The sequence below is a fragment of the Rhinolophus sinicus genome, linkage group LG05, assembly GCF_036562045.2.
Source record: "Rhinolophus sinicus isolate RSC01 linkage group LG05, ASM3656204v1, whole genome shotgun sequence".
Taxonomy (NCBI): Eukaryota; Metazoa; Chordata; class Mammalia; order Chiroptera; family Rhinolophidae; genus Rhinolophus; species Rhinolophus sinicus.
Genome location: NC_133755.1, coordinates 45,097,195 through 45,109,771, shown reverse-complemented (window position 1 = coordinate 45,109,771; position 12,577 = coordinate 45,097,195). Strand labels below are relative to the sequence as shown.

The 12,577-nt window shown below is 33.8% G+C and overlaps 1 protein-coding gene across 1 annotated transcript in view; it reads left to right on the top strand.

The window, feature by feature from the left end:
* The first annotated feature begins 1,132 nt into the window (after window positions 1-1,132).
* VPS54 (VPS54 subunit of GARP complex) overlaps window positions 1,133-12,577 on the top strand; it is a 57,844-nt gene continuing 46,399 nt past the window's right edge. Inside the window, 5 exon segments of the mRNA XM_019717893.2 lie at window positions 1,133-1,211; window positions 1,214-1,285; window positions 2,668-2,909; window positions 7,998-8,076; window positions 11,002-11,036. Of these exon segments, the coding sequence (XP_019573452.2) occupies window positions 1,151-1,211; window positions 1,214-1,285; window positions 2,668-2,909; window positions 7,998-8,076; window positions 11,002-11,036 (489 nt within the window). The 5' untranslated portion in view covers window positions 1,133-1,150.

The window sequence follows — 12,577 nt, the reverse complement described above, 5'->3', positions numbered from 1 at the left end:
AGGGAGTTAGAGTGGATGAACTTTTTGAGACTGGTCTTCCCTTGCCTTATGTCTCAGCTCTTTATTTCTTATTCACCAGATTTCCTAACTTGGCTTTTTTTTGGTAAACTTTTTAAACCACATGTATCTTTGTAAATCATTTAGTCTTTCTAGGCCTTGCTATAATTATCCCTAGTATGAGGGAACCTAAACTAGGTCATCTCTAAGTTCCCTTTTTATATTCATTTATGTATTCCTTCATTAAAATATTTATTGAAAGCCTACTATTTGATAGATATGCTCAGCAGTATAAGATTATCTACTCTTTAATAATAAAATAATTCATGTTCTTCAGTATCCAGGTTATGTACTGCTTCATTTGTAAAGTCTTACCTGACACTATAGCCTATGTAATGTTGCCTTGCCCCACAAATTCTTTCAGCACTTACTAAAAAATGTAGACATAGGTTAACTTGTGTTTTGCCTAGTGTTTTGATTGTTTTGATTACTTAATTTAATTGCAAGCACCTTGAAGAATACTTTTGTAATCATTTAATATAGTGACAGTCATATAGTAATAATAAATATAATGATAACAGTTATGAACACAAACTGAGGCAGGCTTTATTTTAAATGCTTTACACATATCCATTCCTTTGTTACAAAATGTTTATGAGATGGGATCTCTTTTCATCTCCATTTTTACAGATAAGGTAAAGCACACAAAGGTTAAATAAATCTCCTCAAGGTAATACTGCTGGTAAGTAAGGCTGGGATATGAACCCTTCCTTGCAGTCACATTTTAAAACCCATGCACTTATCTGTTTTGCTGTAATGAATAATTACTGTATACTCGTTGAATGAATGGAATATTTTCCTCTTTATATTGGTTATGGCTTTGGTATCTATTTGCACTTTGGATAAAAGACTGAGGTTAGGTCACTTAGGGGAGAATACTTTTTAAATAAGGACATAAATTTCTTAAATATTGAGTGACATAATTAATAGTGAGTATTCAAATTGTGTATTTATACTTTGAGGAATTTTGAACAATGTATCTGGTTTTGAAAGTTTGTGACATGCATAATACTTATAGGTGAATTTGATCTGTATTAAATATCTTGATTATTATGTTTCTTACTCATTTGCAGTTGAGTGGTGATTTTATGCAATGGCTTCAAGCCACAGTTCTTCACCAGTGCCTCAAGGAAGCAGCAGTGATGTTTTCTTTAAAAAGAGGTAGATCCGACAAAACACATTCGACCTGTGCAGTCACTGCCAGATGTGTGTCCCAAGGAACCCACAGGTAATGCTTTATTTTTTGAGGATTTTTACCGAGGATTTGTATTATCTAAATGAGTAGTCAGATTTCATATACTTATCTTAAAAGAGTAAATTTTATGATGTTAAAACGAAAGAGATATAAATAATTTGGGAGTAAGAGGATCAGGAAATTGGAATATAGCTCTTTTTATGCATTTCCGTAAAAGAAGTTACTTACATAAACTGAAAAAAATGTTTTGGAAATGCAGGTATAGATCGTAAGCTCTTTAGTTAAACATAGTACAGTCAATCCTCATTATTTGCAGATACCATATTTGCAAATTTGCCTACTCTCTAAAACTTATTTGTAGCCCCCAAATCAATATTTGTGGCACTTTTGTGGTCATTTGCAGACACATGCAGAGGAATGAAAAATTTAAATCACCTGATGCACACGTTCCTACCTGAGGTCAAACAACGCAACACTGCCTTCTTGTTTCAGCTATCATGCTGTAAACAAGCGTCCTTTTTGTGGTCTATTTAGTACCATGTTTTTTGCATTTTTGTGCTTTTTGTTGGTGATTTTTCTTTTTAAAAATGGTTCCCATCTGTAGTGCTGAAGTGCTTTCTAGCGTTCCTAAGCACAAGAAGGCTGTAATGTGCCTTATGAAGAAAATATGCATGTTATATAAGCTTCATTTAGGTATGAGTTACAGTGCTGTTAGCCATGAGTTCAACATTAATGAATGAGCAATGTGTATTAAATAAAATGTCTTGGAAACTCAACACAAGATTATGTATTTATCAGCTGATGAAAATGTTGTGATCAAAAACTTACAAGAATCTAACCCTGTATTTCCACTAGGAGCAATTTGCTAATTAAATGTTCCAGTGACGTTCTAGAGCAGAACTACTGTGAATAACAAGAATCAACTGTATATATTTTTTCCTCTATGATTAATGCCACAGCAGCATTTATGTTATTTAATTATAAGCTAAAGAAAGAATATTGGAACCAATAATGTCTGCCATAGTACAATAGAAAAAGGCCTACTTATGAAAAAAACTGGATGTTAAAGGACAGAAGATCTGAAATAGAAGGTAGAAGAATCTCGATGTTGAAAAAAGAGAAATTGTACAATAAGGGAAGGAATTAATGCAAGACTTTCTTTACCACCCAAGCCACCCTATAACTACAACTCTCAAATTTTGCATATCTTTTATCTTGTACGTGTTTTTTCCTCCCTTGGCAATTGATGCTGAAAGCATCAAATTTATTTAATCAGATTGATTTTTATTAAAATATTTGCTATAGAAGAGTTTAGCTGCTTTATACAATGTAGAAGCTAAGCATTTTTATTTTTCTAGGATGTACTTTCAAACATAGAACTTACTTTACAGAGTTCTCTTGTTTACTTTTTACAGGTGATTCAAATAGTTTATGTGTTGCCCCATCTCTAGTTACAGATCAACATAGATGGACTGTATATCATTCCAAAGTTAATCTTCCAGCAGCATTAAATGATCCTAGATTAGCAAAAAGAGAATCTGACTTCTTCACAAAAGCATGGGGATTGGACTTTGTGGACACTGAAGTCATACCTTCACTCTACCTCCCACAGATCAGCAAGGAACATTTTACAGCATATCAACAGGAAATCTCTCAGGTAATATTGAATCTTGACGTTAGTAATAATCATGTCAAACGTCATAGAAAGATTTTTAGTTTGATTTATTATAGATTTTGACCAATAGTCCTTGACACACCTATGGCATTTTTTTCTGTTAATACATATTCTGTCCTGGGTTATATTTAATTCTTTGCTTAGATATACATAAATAGATTTCTCTTACTATAGTGATATTTTTCAGAATGACATATTTTTAACAGTACTAAGAGTCAACTTGAAACCCACTCTTACCTACCAAGGAGAGAGTGATTCCATTTGGCCTGTAAATCCCAGATAATATGTGAGGTTTAAGAAATGAGCAGAGAGGGACTGTTTCTATGTCTGTCATTTACCACGAACAATTTAATAGAACATCCTAGCTCTAGCAGGTAGTCTTAAATATTTCTAGACATGTTTCTCTAAACTCAGTTCTGAGAGCAAGAACTGAATGCAGTGCAAAATTTGAGATTTTCAGTAAGTGACTTACCAATATAATTCCAGTCACTATTTCAGTCTTTTAAAAAATCATCATTAAAATGGTACAGGGGATATTAAAAATTATTTTTTAATTGAGGTATAATTGATATATAATATATTAGTTTCAGATGTACAACATGATAATGCGATATTTGTTTATATTGTGAAATTATCACTATAATAAGTCTAATTAACATCCATCATCATATATAGTTACAAAAAATTTTTTTTCTTTATGACGAGGACTTTTAAGATTCACTCTCTTAACAACTTTGAAATGCGCAAGAGTTTATTAATTATGGTTGCCATGCTTTACATTACATTCCTGTGACTTGTTTATTTTGTAACTGGAAATTTGTGTAGGGATATTTATTTATAATTTTATAATTATTCCTTTTTATACTTTATCATTTGCAACCTAATTTGCATGTAGCTGATTTTATTTCACCTGATTACTTTGTTCTTTCTATGATTTGGAAATGGGCTGAATGTGGCTATAATAATGGCATTATACAGTATCTGGTTCCTTTTAGTACTACCTAATATTTTTGCACAGAACTTGTAAATATTATTTACTTTTGTATGTGTATATTCTGTCTAGAATTTTTGTGTTCTGTTTTTAGTGATCTAATAGTCTGGATGTTGTTAAGTAGATGAGCTTTAATATGCCTTCTTTTTGATGGTTTCTAATCTTACTCATCATAACCTGTTATTTGGCTTTTCTGTTTATCCATTTATTGATCAAATATTTATTGAGTGCCTTCTGTGTGCCAGGCACTGTTCTAAACACTAGGTATACAACAGAGACCAAAACAAACACCAGTTTCCTCCATTACAAACTTAACATTTCTAGCAGAGTATGTAAGAAATAAACCCTAAAGCAACCACTAAAGTAACAAAACAAATAATTATAGCTAATAAACCAATGGAAGAAATAGCATGGAATAAAGTAACTCTCAATCCAAACAAAGGCAGAAAAAGAGTGAAAAGGGAACAAAGAATGGATGAGACAAAAAAATAAGCATTAAGATGATAGACTTAAACCTAACCCTATCAATAGTCACATTAAAATGTAAATGTTTAAGCACCACAATTAAAAGCCATAGATTGTGAGATTAGATGAAAAAAGCATGACCTAACTATACAGTGCCTATAAGAAATGTACTTTAACTACAAAGACACAAAACATTTAAAAGTAAAAGGATAGAAAAAAATACACCAGGCTTAACACTAGTAAAAAGAAAGCTGGAGTGGCTATGTTAATACCAGTTGAAGCAGATTTCAGAACAAAGACTATTACTAGGAATAAAGAAAGTTATTTTATAATGATAAGGTACCTTTGATGGATTTATCAATAGATTTGAAATGGCAGAGGAAAGAATCAATGAGCTTAAGCAAATGTTGATAGAAACTTAGCAAAATGTGTGGGTTGAAGTGAAAACAGTGCTTAGTGAGAAATTTGGTAGCATTGCATGCATATATTAGGAAAGAAGGAAGATCAAAAATTGATAATCTAAGCTCCTACCTTAGGAAACCAGAAAAAGAAGAGCAAATTAAATCTAAAGTAAGCAGAAGAAAAGAAATCATAAAAATTAGAGCAGAGATCTGTGAAATTGGAAACAGGAAAATAATTGAGAAAATCAACAAAGCCAAAAGCTGGTGCTTTGAAAGGATCAATAAAATTGATAAACCTCTAGGCAGGTTAATTAAGAGAAAAAGAGAAAAGACATAAATTACTAATATCAGAAAGAGGGCACATCATCTATGATCCCATGGACATTAAAAGGATAATAAAAGAATATTATGAATAATTTGATGCCCACAAATTTGATACTCTCAATGAAATGGCCCAGTTCCTTGAAAGACACAATCTATCAAAGCTTACACATGAGAAATAGATACTCTGAATAGGCCTATACTTATTGAAGAAATTGGGTCAATTATACCTCTCAAAACAGAAATTCTTGGTAATCTACTCCAGAAAATAGAACCAAAGGGAATGCTTTCTAATTTATTCTATGAGGCTAGCATTAACCTACTACTAAAATTAGATAAAGACATTATAAGAAAGAAAAACTACATACCAGTATCTTTCATGAACATGAATGCAAAAAATTCTTAACAAAGTATTAGAAAATCATACCCAACAGTGTATAAAAATAATTACATACGAAAAAGAATTATGACGAAGTGGGATTTATTCCATATATACAAGGCTGATTCAATATTCAAAAAGCAATTAGTGTAATCCAGCACATTATCAGGCTAAAGAAGAAAAATCCTGAGTTTTTATCAATAGCTATAGAGAAAACATTTGACAAAGTTCAATATCCATTCATGATAAAAATTCTTAGCAAACACGGGAACTTCCTCAACTTGATGAAGAACGTCCATAAAAACCCTACAGCTAATGGTGAGAAACTAGATGCTTTCCCTCTAAGATCAGTAACAAGGTAAGACGGTAAGAATGTCCCTTCTCGACATTATACTGGAAGCCTTAACTAATGCAATGAGACAAAAAGAAATAAAAGCTATGTGGATTGGGAAGGAAGAAATAAAAGTATTTTTATTCACAGATGATGTGATTGTTTATATAGAAAATTCCAAAGAAACAAAAACAAAACTTCTGCAACCAATAAGCAATAATAGCAAGGTTGCAGGTTACAAGGTTATTATTACAAAAGTTAACTGCTTTCTTATATACTAATGATGTAGAATTTGAATTTGAATTAAAAACACACCAGTTACATTAGCGCCAAAGAAAATGAAATAATTAGGTATAAATCAAACAAAATACAGTATCTATATGAGGAGAACTACAACACTCTGATGAAACAAATCAAAGAAGATCTAAATAAATGGAGAGAGATTCTGTGTACATGGATAGAAAGACTCAATATTGTCAATAAGTCTGTTTTTCCCAACTTGATCTATAGATTCAATGCAATCCCAATTATAATCCCATCAATTTATTTTGTAGATATTGAGAAATTGATACCAAAGTTTATGTGGAAATGGAAAAGAGAATAGCTAACAGAGTATTGAAGGAGAAGAACAAATTTGGAAGATTGACACTACCTGACTTCAAGACTTATTGTAAAGCTATAGTAATACAGTATGGTATTGGTGACAGAATAGACATATAGGACAAAGGAACAGCATAGACAGCTCAGAAATAGACCTACACAAATATAGTCAACTGATTTTTGATAAAAGTGCAAAGGCAATTCAATAGAGAAAGAAGAGTCTTTTGAATGAACGGTGCTGGAACAACTAGCCATCCATGTACAAAAAAAAGAATTTAAACCAGACTACCTATATCTTTCATGCAAATCAAAGTAAAATGGGTCATAGACCTAAATGTAAAATGCAAAACTATAGAACTTCTAGAAGATAACATAGGAGAAAATTTATGACCTTGAGTTTCAGGATGACTTTTTAGATACGGCATTGAAAGCACAATCTATGAAAGAAAAATTGACAAGTTGGATTTTGTTAAAATTAAAAACTTCAATTCTGTGAAGGACAGTGTTAAGACAAGCCAGAGATTGGAAGAAAATATTTGTAAAATACATAAATGATAAAGGACTGGAATCCAAAATATATAAAGAACTCTTAAAACTCAACAATAAGAAAACAACCCAATTAAAAAATGGTCAAAGGACTTGAATAGACATTTCTCTGGAGAAGATACACAGATGACCAGTAAGTGCATGAAAATATGGTCAATATTACTAATGATTTTAAATAGTAAATTTTATGTAATTTTACCACATAATGAAAAATAGACAAAAGACCCGAACAGACATCTCACCAAAGAATACATACAGATGGCAAATAAGCATATGAAAAGATAACTCAATAACATGTCATTAGGGAATTACAAACTAAAAAAATGAGATGCCACTACACATCTATTAGAAATAAGGCAAAAATCCCAAACGCTGACAACACCAAATGCTGGCAAGGCTGTGGACTAATAGGAACTCTCATTCATTGTGGGTAGGCATGCAAAATGGTACAGCTGCTTTGGAAGACACTTCTGTAGTTTCTGATAGAACTGCTATCAAAACTGAACACTACTAACCCAGTGTTTTTCCTTACCACACTCCACTTTTCTATTTGTCCTGTTTATGGTATTTCTGAAAAAATAACAGTGTTTTTAGTGGTCATCTAATCTGATAATCAGACTGGGGTTGTTGTGGTGTTTTTTTTTGACTCAAAAAGTGTCAACTAGTAACTACCTTTCTATCTCAGGTATATAGGTCACCAAATTTTCTTCTTGTTTAAAAAAAGTAATTCTCTTAATTGACTTCTGTTAAATAAGTGAGGAATTTCATTTGCTTTCCCACATCATTCTAATTTTGTGGAGATTTTACTATAATTATGTAAAATGGGATAAGTATATGGGTGTTGCTACATCTCAGTGATATTTGGTTTATTAAGCATACTTATTTGTATTTAAGTTCCAGAGGCTAGTGATTTCATATTTAAAAATCATAAAACTAATTTGATATATTCTGATATTCTGTTGTGAAACATTTTGATGCTTTGAGTTCTCATATTCCCACATAGTATTTGATGACATTTTAATTGTCCTTTTACTAGAGAGAGAAGATTCACGAGAGATGCAAGAATATTTGTCCTCCTAAAGATACCTTTGACAGAGCTCTCTTACATACTCATGGTATGACTATGTGCTATTTGTAGATAATGTGTAGATGAACATATGCTCTTTGTAGTATAACATAAATATTAATGAACTAAAATCTTAAGTTTTGGAACTTGTCTGTCATATCTATAATTTTTATTTCTAGTGAAATTTTTGTAGCTTAAATTCATAATTTTTTCTAAAAGCTTTTAAGAGAAAAATTTTGGATTTCATGGTAGTGATATCCTTCAATTCAACAAATACTTATTGAATATCTGGGTGCTTGGTACTTTGCTTCTTGATTAAAAATAGATGAATAAGAAGTAGTCTCTGTCATCAAGAAGCTGATGGTCTCTTGAGTAAAGTTAAATAAATAAACTGAAAATTGCAGCACTGTGTATCAAGCAGTAAGTTCAATGCAGTAAGATTCTATAGAGCTCCTTACTTAGCCTTAAAAGACTTCCTAGAGTTGATGATGATTGCCTATGTTTTAAACTAACTATTGAGAAGGATTTATTTGGAAAAAGGCATTCCAGGAAGAGGAAACAGTTTATACACAGCCATAGAATCAAGAGAGAAATTAGCATGTTCAAGGGACCACAAGAGTTCAGTATGTTGGCTCTTCTGGGAGCAAGAAATGAAGCTGAAGAAATAGGTGGGAGTCAGATCAAGAACAGCATTGTATGCCATGCTAAGGAATTTTTCTTTTCTAAAAGCAGTATAGAGCTACGAAATCTTTTTAACCAGACATGATCAGATTTATGATTATACATTTCACTGTGAAAATAGTTGTGGATAATAAGTTTGTGGATGATGATTAAACTGGAGGCAAGGAGACAATTGGAGGCTATTGCAATATTGTAAGTGAGAAATCATGTGGCCCCAATAGTTGTAATGAAGATGGAGAGGATATTAGGCCTTTGAGAGATTGAGGCACAGGTTTTGGTGGTCAGTCAGTTGATGGTAATATAGCAAGTTGATTCAAGATGGCTCCCAGATTTCTTGCATGGGCAGCTGGTTAGGTTACGTACAATTCAGTGAGAGAGGCAATATAAGAAGAGGAATTTTGGACACGGAGGCTCGTTTAATTGTAGGTTTGGTATGCAACCTGGAACACAGGATGGAATCTGGGCTGGAGATGTAAGTATGGTAGACAGTATCATAGACAGCGTGCTGGGCAATCCAAGGGCACGGATGGGATCACCCAGGGAGGATGTGAATAGTGAGAAAAGAACTGATCTTAGAACACAGGAAGCTGTCACATTTAAGGGACAGATAGAAAATGAGGTGCCTGTGAAGGAGACTAACAGGAAGTAGTCAGAGATAGGAGAGTCAACCAAGAGAGAGTTTCACCTAAGAAATGAAAGGTAGTGAGAATTTCAGAGAAGTGAGAATGATTAGTGTGGGGACAGTCCCAGAAAGCAGTTTCCAGGCTCTCGGCCTCACGTGGAAAGGTGCTGGCTCGGTTATTAGATGGCCATCAGCTGTAATCAGACGGCCATCCACTGTGGCTGGGTGGTCATCAGCTATTACCGGTTAGCCATTAGTCACTAATATAACTGCCATGGCCACTCTAGGGGGTGGGTGGGTTGGTTGGTTGGCAGAGAAGCAGATGGCGGATTGCAGCTATCGAGTGCAGTTAGCAAACAGATTACATTGCAGATCGTGTTGATCCTACTTCCTGTGTCTCGCCCGGCCGCCGGCGAGACAGGGGTGCAGGAGGATCCCTCATTGGGGTACTGTCGGATGTTTGCTTTTGGGGCCGCCATTGAGAATATAGTGGTATGAACCCCCTATCTATGGCTCTGTTGTTCCTTTTTGGCCTCACCATATCCTGCGTTCTTGTGCGGGGAGTGAGAGCGGAGACCCTGCATGACAATTACTCTACAGTGTCAGGATACTTCAGGGATAGATCAGTTTGCACACTGAGAAGTCTTCATGGATCTGTCAGTTTAGGAGATCTTAGAGAGAGCATTTAAACTGGAGTAGTAGTTACAGAAACCTCAATACTATATACTAAGGAGTGAATACAAGAGAGAGAAATGGAGATTACTAGTATGGATGTGATTTGAAGATTTGAGAGATAGGGTATTAACTACAGAGGGAACAGAGTAGAAGGACGAGATGAGGTAAGAGAGGCATTTGCATAACCCTGAGAGTGAGTGCTTCCTTAAATTTTACACTCAAGGTCCTCCCTTGCCTCAACTTAGTGTGGGTCCTATGTTTTATCTTTCTTTTTTTTCCTGTCTGTTTTTTAATGGGAGAGAACTGAGCATGTTTATATGCAGAGAGGAAAATGCTGTTAGAAGGGGGAAGAGGTTGAAGACACAGAGAGAGGAAGAGTAATTGGTGAAGTGAGCTCACAGAAGAGGAAGAGGGATAGAGTCCAAATGCAGAAAGGTTAGTTTTGGAAAGGAGGGTACCTTGTCTGAGATCTGATTGGCGTGATGAAGGTATAATAAAATAGGTTCAATTGCAGATAAGTTTGTAGATGATACAAACTAAAATGTATAAGAAGAAAATTAATATGATATTAAAAATCTTTTATCAAAAGAGAATTTGGGTGGGATGGTAGATGTTTTGAACAATAAAAAAAGATTCCTATTTTAGAATTTAATTCACTTTTTAAAACTGCATAGCGTGCCAAACTTAATCTCACCAAAACTTAAAAAGATAACATCGAGCTTTCTGTGTCCATTTTAAAAAGACGTGAAATGTATTTAGTTGTTTTTTTGCTACTATACAGTTGTTTAAAATTGTTTGAGACATAAGTCTTATTCAGTAATTTGTTTACTACTAGGCATACAGGAGGTGCTTGATAGATACTTGTTAAAGGAAGAAACTTTGTGGTTACTTGGTTGTGACCTAGTACAGCATTGAATCTGTCAAAATATATTTTATGGCAGTAAAATGAAAACAAGTTCAAAAACTCTTATTTTCTCTTTTCCTTTTTTTCCACAGATAAATCCAGGACAGATCTGGAGCAAGTACCTAAGGTAATAAAGCTTAAAAAATGAGAATACTGCTTTTTAATGTTTGATCTTCAATTTTGCCTTGTAAGAAGCTTTCATTTGGCTGTTTTCTGACACTTTGATCACTTTGCCTCTTCTGGGACCTTGTTGCATCACTTTTCTTTTCTCTCTCTCTTTTGCAACTTCTTCATCACCGAAACCTACAAATGTATTTAAGTCTCTCCATTCCAAACGAATAATTTTGTTGATCTTACTATCCCTTCAAATTATTATTATTTTTTATTGGGGAATATTGGGGAGCAGTGTGTTTCTCCAGGACCCATCAGCTCCAAGTCGTTGTCCTTCAATCTAGTTGTAGAGGGCGCAGCTCAGCTCAAGTCCAGTCGATGTTTTCAATCTTTAGTTGCAGGGGGCACAGCCCACCATCCCATGTGGGAATTGAACTGGCAACCCTGTTGTTCAGAGCTCGTGCTCTAACAGAGGCATCTGGCCACCCCCCCTTCAAATTATTAAAATAAATTTTTTTGTAAGAGAAATTTTGTAGAGATATATAATAAATGAGGATTTTTCCTGGGGAAAGAATCAAGTGCATTCATCAGATTCTCAAATAGGTCTGTAGTAGTTGCTCTTTAGGGTGAGAAGAGACAGATGAAAGTCAGAAACAAAAAGGAGAGGGAGGTTATTTTTAAAAAGTTCTTTAATTTCTGTAAAATAAAACTCAAACACTGTAATTTAAGGCCCTTCATTATTCATTTCCATCATGGTCACACTCTTAATTTTTGCCTAGTAATCTTTTTACATTTTTTACTTCGGCCAAACTTTTACGCTAGCTCTGTACTTTCCTTGCATGGTTCTGGAAAACTTGTCTGTCATCTCCCCATATCTAATCCTTTACAAGCATTTGCTTAAATGGCAACTTTTCATGAATACAGTTCCCCTTAGCTGAAGATAATTGGCTCCTTTGCTGAATTCCCATAGCGTTTTAGCTAGATCCCAGCTTTCCTTTTTAAAGCGTTTGGCACTCTTCCCCTTATTAGATATTTATGCGTATATTTTATCACATTTCTTGGACTAAAGATCGTTGGGATTAGTACCTCTGTAATAATTTATTTTTTCCCCCTTAGTGCCTAGCATAAGAGTTAGATAATCAGTAAATATTTATTGAATTAATCAGTACCTTCAATTATACTAAAGCAGTAACTAGAAAATATACTCATGTCCCTAGTTAGATTTTCCCTATCACATTCATAACAATTTTTGGATATAGATGAAATGAATCAGTAAATATAATGAAATATAGTATATAAATTAATTGATTAAATCATGTTTCAAGTTTATGCTAGATGTTGGGAATACAAAGATTAATAAGCTATAAATCCAGTCTTCCGGGGGAGTTACACATATTAGATAAATTTTGTGAAGTATGAGATAAATAAGAATACATGGTGCACTTGTGTTCAGAGATGGGGTGATTAATCTCTATGCCATACACAGAGACATATTTGCCCTTTCAATTGGGTCATATGCTCTAGGAAGATAGGCAAGAAAGGGCATTCTATATATGC